The sequence below is a fragment of the Vigna radiata genome, chromosome 7, assembly GCF_000741045.1.
Source record: "Vigna radiata var. radiata cultivar VC1973A chromosome 7, Vradiata_ver6, whole genome shotgun sequence".
NCBI lineage: Eukaryota > Viridiplantae > Streptophyta > Magnoliopsida > Fabales > Fabaceae > Vigna > Vigna radiata.
The window spans coordinates 12,211,354-12,218,169 of record NC_028357.1 but is presented as its reverse complement, the minus strand read 5'-3'; the positions used below and the strand labels follow the sequence as shown (position 1 = coordinate 12,218,169).

At 36.2% G+C, this 6,816-nt stretch overlaps 1 protein-coding gene across 1 annotated transcript; it reads left to right on the top strand.

The window, feature by feature from the left end:
* The first annotated feature begins 172 nt into the window (after positions 1-172).
* Positions 173-1,250, top strand: LOC106766073. Its single transcript, XM_022782715.1, has 2 exons — positions 173-1,147; positions 1,224-1,250. Exons 1-2 carry the CDS (start codon positions 173-175, stop codon positions 1,248-1,250), a joined length of 1,002 nt encoding a protein of 333 aa, XP_022638436.1.
* Positions 1,251-6,816: the final 5,566 nt, after the last annotated feature.

Sequence of the window (6,816 nt, the reverse complement as noted above, 5' to 3'; positions counted from 1 at the left end):
TAATTGCATTGTTATTCTTTTTGTAAATTGCAGTTGTGAACTTTTCTTATATATACGGTATGTTCAAAGTTGAGGTAGGATGAATATTGTTTTATAGTTTGTTATTGCAAATAATGTTAGCTTGTATATATTGCTAATACTATATTAACTAATCTTGATAGATTAATAAAATATGGACCGAAAATGGATGCTTGCTAGTCGATTATCAAAAGAATACGAGGATGGAGTGAAAGGGTTTCGTAGATTTGCAGTTGAGCATGCAAAAAATCCTAGTAGAATCATTTGTCCTTGCTTGCAGTGTTGTTATTTAAAGGTAGTGATTGCAGATGAGTTAGAAGAGCATTTAATATGGAATAGAATTGATAAAAGTTATTCATGTTGGACCAAACATGGTGAAAATAGAGAAAATCATATAAATAATGATTTTCATCATAATACAAGTTATACACCGAAAGAGACTGACACAACATATGAGTTAGATGAAGTTGAGGAGATTGTAAACGTAATCGAAGAGGATATGCGAGATTGTCCTCAGATGTTTGATAGGTTGACAATAGATGCAAAGACGTCATTGTATAATGGTTGTACTAGTTTCACAAGACTATCAGCAGTCCTGAAATTATTCAATTTGAAAGCACGAAATGGATGGTCTGATACTAGCTTTACTGAATTACTATCACTTATAAAAGATATGCTACCAAAAGATAATGTGCTTCCTAGTCGAATGTATGACGCTAGAAAAATGTTTAGCTCTATTGGGATGAGCTACGAGAAGATTCATGCGTGTCCAAATGATTGCATTCTTTTTCGAAATGAATATGCCCCATTGGATAAATGTCCTAAATGTATGACATCGCGCTATAAGAAAAATTTAGTGTCGAGCAAAGTGGTATGGTATTTTCCTATAATACCAAGATTTAGGCACATGTATCGTAATGAACAAGATGCAAAGAACTTAAGATGGCATGCGGATGAACGAATACGTGATGAAAAGCTTCGACACCCTACATATTCTCCTCAATGGGCAAAAGTTGACCATGATTACCCTAATTTTGGGAAAGAACCACGAAACCTACGTCTTGCTTTGTCTACTGATGGAATAAATCCACATGGTATGCAAAGCAACTCGCATAGCACGTGGCCTGTGGTTATGATTATATATAACCTATCTCCATGGCTATGCATGAAAAGGAAGTTCATGATGTTATCCATGTTAATTCCAGGTCCAAAGCAACCAGGGAATGACATAGACATATACTTGGCACCTCTTATTGAAGACTTGAAGGATATGCGAAACGAAGGTGTAGAGGTGTATGATGGGTATACGGAAGAAACTTTCCTGCTAAGGGCAATGTTATTTGGCACAATTAATGATTTTCCGGCATACGGTAATCTATCTAGATATAGTATCAAAGGGAAGTGTGCATGCCCTATATGTGAAGATAATACAGATTGGATGCGATTGGAACATGGAAAGAAAAATGTATTTCTTGTGAAGATAATACAGTTTTGGTTCCTTTTTATGTTCAAATTATAAAAATGTCTTTTTTTATTTTGGAATTCTAGTGCCCAAGACAACCCAACGACAATGATTGTGGATATTATGTGTGTCAATATATGAAGGAAATTATTACATACTATGAAGGAGGAACAATTCCAACTGATGTAAGTTATCTTTATTCTTGTAATTAATTTGTAGTAAAATTTAATTAACTAATTCTACATCATTTTCTTTCTTGCAGTATTTTTCTAGTTGCAGATGCCAACATTATCATGAAAGTCAGATAATTGAAGTTAGGGAAAATTGGTGTTTGCATGTAGTTAGTACATGCATATANGTTATGTTAGGGTGATGTAAAGTACTNATAGGATATATATGTTATGGTTGTATATATTATCTTATAAAGCAATGTCATGTCATGACATGTAGACGACTTAAAGATTAAATTTTGAAATATTATTGGACCAATAATTTTTATTCATATTAATGAACATTCTTTTTGAGACATTTGTCATATTTTTGTCAATATTTTATATTTCTCTTGTATATAATATAACTAATATATAGTGTGGGTTTGTATATAATAGAATCAATATTTTATATTTTATTCTAAAATTAATTATTATTATTTTAAAATTGAACCAATAGATAGCGTTTTTTTAAAAAAGCGCTATCTATTGGTGGCTGACAATAGATAGCGCTTTTTTAAGAAGCGCTATCTATTAATAGATAGTGCACGCATACTTCTTTAAAAAGCGCTATCTATGATTAAAAAAAGCGCTATCTATGCACTTTTTTGTAGTAGTGTTACATTAATTACTTTGCCTATAAAACAATTAAAAAGAAAAAAATATAAATTAAGTAAGTCACATGTAAATATGGTAGCTGCAAGGAAAGAAGGAAGAGAAATGGTTATAATGGAGAGAAAGCAATGCATGTTGTGTATTGCCTTGTGTGCATTCTCTTCCATTTATAACTCTTTGAAAGCATCTTCTTCTCCCCATTAAAAGCCAAAGTGAAATGAGTGAAAAGCTTGATTCTCGTGCAATGAATTATTGAAGTAATTGTGGTTCTAGAAAGTAGTGCATTCAAAGCAAAGAAGTGAAAGAATGATAGTCCTCTCACATGGCACGCAAATATTTTCTACATTCAAGGTTAAAGTAATCTTACCCCTCTCACCCTCCTTCTTCCCTTCTCCACCCCTCCTCCCTCCCCTCCCCCCACGACATCAAGCTTAAATTCGTGAATCCCCTTATGACTTTAAGCTTGAAGTCGTATACCCCCTAACGACTTCACTATTTTCTATTACATGCATGTGGGAATCTACACTGTTTTGGTCTTAAATTTTTTCACTACTCTATAGCTAGCACTGCATCTCTACGTTAATTATTTGTACTCTCGTTACTGTGTGATGGAGAACTTCATGAAAGTCTTGGATGTGCAATGATGTAACTTATTGTTCATGTGTATATAAGACTGCATTGTGCTCACATCAATACCTTATGATGAACTAAATATTCTAAGCAATCAAATATAGCAATCAAATTTCTTCGCATTCTGCTTCTCTTATCATAAATACCATTCACTAATGGCCTCCTAGAACTTTAGAGCATATTCATCATCACAAATCATAACGACGAACCGTTGATATTAGATAACATCGATGAATTTAGCGACGATGATGATTTGGAAAGCATACTTCAAGATAAACAAAATGATGATCACAAATTCTTGTAGTCAACTAAACATGTTCAACCAGAGCTATATGAACGTATGCAATTCCAATCAAAGAAAGAAACAATTTATTCAATAAAGCAATATCACATCAACAACGAATATAAACTCAGCATTGTTAAATCAAAGCCTAACATATACGTAATTCGATGCCTGGATTACTATAACGACTGTCAATGGTGTTTGTGGGCAAGTTATAACAAAGTTCGCCGACATTGGGAAATCAAGAACATTGAGCACTAGTAAAAAATCGATCTTTTACCGCACACATTATACCGCGGTTCAATAGAAACCGAAGCATAATATTGTGCAATGGCATTTTTGAAATTATATCGACAGTATAGGCCGCGGTTCGTCATTGAACCGCGGTCTATTCCCCCTGCAAAATTCTAACATTCCGTAAAAGCAGTTCTGAAAAACAATTACAGGGGAATATACCGCGGTTCTGAGGGGAACCGCGGTATATTCCCCTGCAATTTTTTTTCCGACCTGCTTTTGCAGAATGTCAGAATTTTGTAGAAAAAAAATTGCAGGGGAATATACCGCGGTTCCCCTCAGAACCGTGGTCTATTTCCCTGAATTTTTTTTTAGAACTGCTTTTGCGGAATGTCAGAATTTTGCAGGGGGAATAGACCGCAGTTCCCCTCAGAACCGCGGTCTATTCCCCTGAATTTTTTTTTTCAGAACTGCTTTTGGGGAATGTCAGAATTTCGCAGGGGGAATAGACTGCGGTTCTAAGGGGAACCGCGGTCTATTCCCCCTGCAAAATTTTAAATTTTGAATATTTAAGGGAATAGGCCGCGATTTGGCGGTGAACCGCGACATAAAGTTTGAAAAAAATTTCAAAAATATCATTTCAGATGTATTTTGAATTTTTTTTTTCAGGAGAATAGGCCTCGGTTAAGCGGTGAACCGCGGTCTATTCCCCTGCTTAGGTTACAAAAATAAAAGACACAGGATCAGTGTCATCATCTTCTTTCTTCTTCACGCGCAAACAGTTTCAGAGCCTCCTTCGTCACACGATCCTCTGCTTCCATTTTCAATCATTTTTCACCGTTTAAACCCATTTTTGTTCGGTGCCGTAGCCATTGTTAATGTTGGAAAAGAGTTTTAACCGATCAAAATCATTCGAAACGTCTTTTTATTGGTTTTTCTGATTCTTCCCCTTAGAGGTAAATTGCGTTTTAATGTTTGTTTTTATTTCTAAAACTAATATTTGTTTGTATATTTTTACAGGTTTGAATTTTTTAGAGTTGAATTTTCTAGCATTTTGATCGCGGGTTGTTCATTGTTATTGGCTTTTCACACTATCAGGTTCTTATATTAATGTTTAAATTTTACTTTTATTAGATTGTATAATTTTGTATGATTGAATATGTGATTGAATGATCATATAATTTTGTATCCTTAGATTTTGTATGATTGTATAATTTTTATGATAGTATGATTTTTTATTTTAAAGTCAGAATACATACGTATGGATCGAAATTGGATGTAAATATTGATATTTGTGTTGAATCTGCATTGATATGCAGGTTTGTTTTTGTGATACTGGATATCACAAAAACAGACATGCTATTAAAAAAAAGGCTTAATTCCACTTTTGGTCCCTAGTTTGGGGGTTTGTGTTCAATATGGTCCTACCTTTTTTTTTACGTAATAATAGATCCCACTTTTTGAAAAAAACTGTTTAATTGACTCCTTTTTGCTAACGGCGTCAATTTTCTAATGGTGATGATGTCCCGTGGATAAACATTAGCAACGTGGCAAGGTAATGTGATTGCGTGGCATTGTGAAGGTATGGAGAAACTGAAGAAACCCTAATTTTCAAATCCAAACCCTAGCCACCCATGGCCGCCGCCACCATCCTCGCCAGAACCCAAAATTCGGCCACCACAACGCCTCAACCAGTCACCACCACCATGCCGCAAGGTCGCCGTCGCCATTAGCCACCACAAATCCTTCATCATCGCGCACCATCGTTTTTGCCGTGACTACCGTGCCGCCGTTGCACTGCACCGTGAATCAGAGAAATCGCGCCGCTAGCAGCCACCTCTCCACAAGCACCGTGACGCCGTCACCACCATTGTGGACCCTTCACCCCACCGTCCAACCTTCTGTGAGCAAGCAACAGTTTCGCCGTCGCGGAGAATCCAGAATCGTGTCGCCGTTAAGCTTCGAGCGTCATCCCCTTCGAATCGCAACCACGCTGCAACATCCATGGTCGTTTTCCTCCATCAATCTTCCTCCATTTTCGCAACCTGCATCAAAGCCAGATCTGCAAGCACAATTCCGAATTGCAGAACCCCAATTCGTTTTCCACCACCGTGCAGCTATCCGCACAACCATGGCCATCATTCATCATCATCACCGCATCAGAACCTACAACCAAAACCAAAAACAACCACAGAAATTGGAATCATGGCCATCATTCTTCCTTCTTTCTTTCGTCTTAAGTAAAATTCACTGAACAATTTCCACATCAAAACCCTGTTTTCTCACACCCATAATCTTTCTTGGCCTTTTTCTTGAATTCAAGCACATAGATGCCGCGGTTCTTAAACCGCGACGTATAGTAAAAAACAACCGCGGTTGTTTCCCTTTGTTGCACTAGTGGAGGGACCTCATACTTGTTTTTCAACAACACTCGATCATACAAATCTTGACAGTAACCACACAGCCTCGATCTTGTCCAATTTAGTGAGGAAAAACTCCTCAATTTCCATCAAAAGTTTGATTACAGAGATTAAAACTCATTTTGGATATTTTGTGTCATATACAAAAGCTTGGGTGACAAAACAAAAGACTCTTGCAATTGAATTTGGTGACTGGGAAAAATCTTATAATCCTCTTCGCATGTGGTTACAAGTTATCCAAGACACAAATCCAGGGACAATTGTCCAATGCACCAGTTCTCCCTTGATAGTCGATGGAGTATTAGACACCTCATGTTATGTTATGGAAAGAGTTTTTTAATCATTCGGTCCATCCATAAAGGGTTCAAATATTGTAAACTCATTCTCGAAGTGGATATAACTTTTCTAACAAGTAAATATCATGAAACTTTGCTCACCGCAATCGCTCAAGACGACAATAGAAATCTTTTTCCATTTACATTTGGTATTGTCGAAGGTGAGACAAAGGAGACATTGATATATTTTTTTCAATTACTTCGAGAGCATGTTACCCCTCAACAAAATCTTTGCATCATCATTGATAGAAGGAAGTAAAGCTGTCAAAATGGGTCACAACCCGCAGGCCAACTCAGCCCACCACGGGTTCGAGCCGGGTTGGGTCTAAAAAATTTGTATTTTTTTTGTGCGGGTCAAATTTCAACCCGGCTCATTTAAACCCGGCTCATGCGGGTTGAACCCGTGGTGGGCTGGGTTAGCCCACCAACCCACCTACCTAATTTTATTTTATTAAAATTTAATTTTAATTTTATAAAAAATATTTATTATTTTCTTTTTGCTTGAATAAATTATTTAAGTTCCTTATTTTGAAAATTAATTAAACACCCATGTTGGAGTGAAATTTGAGAGTGAAATTTGTTTAGATTTGAATTATAAAAAGTTTGTATT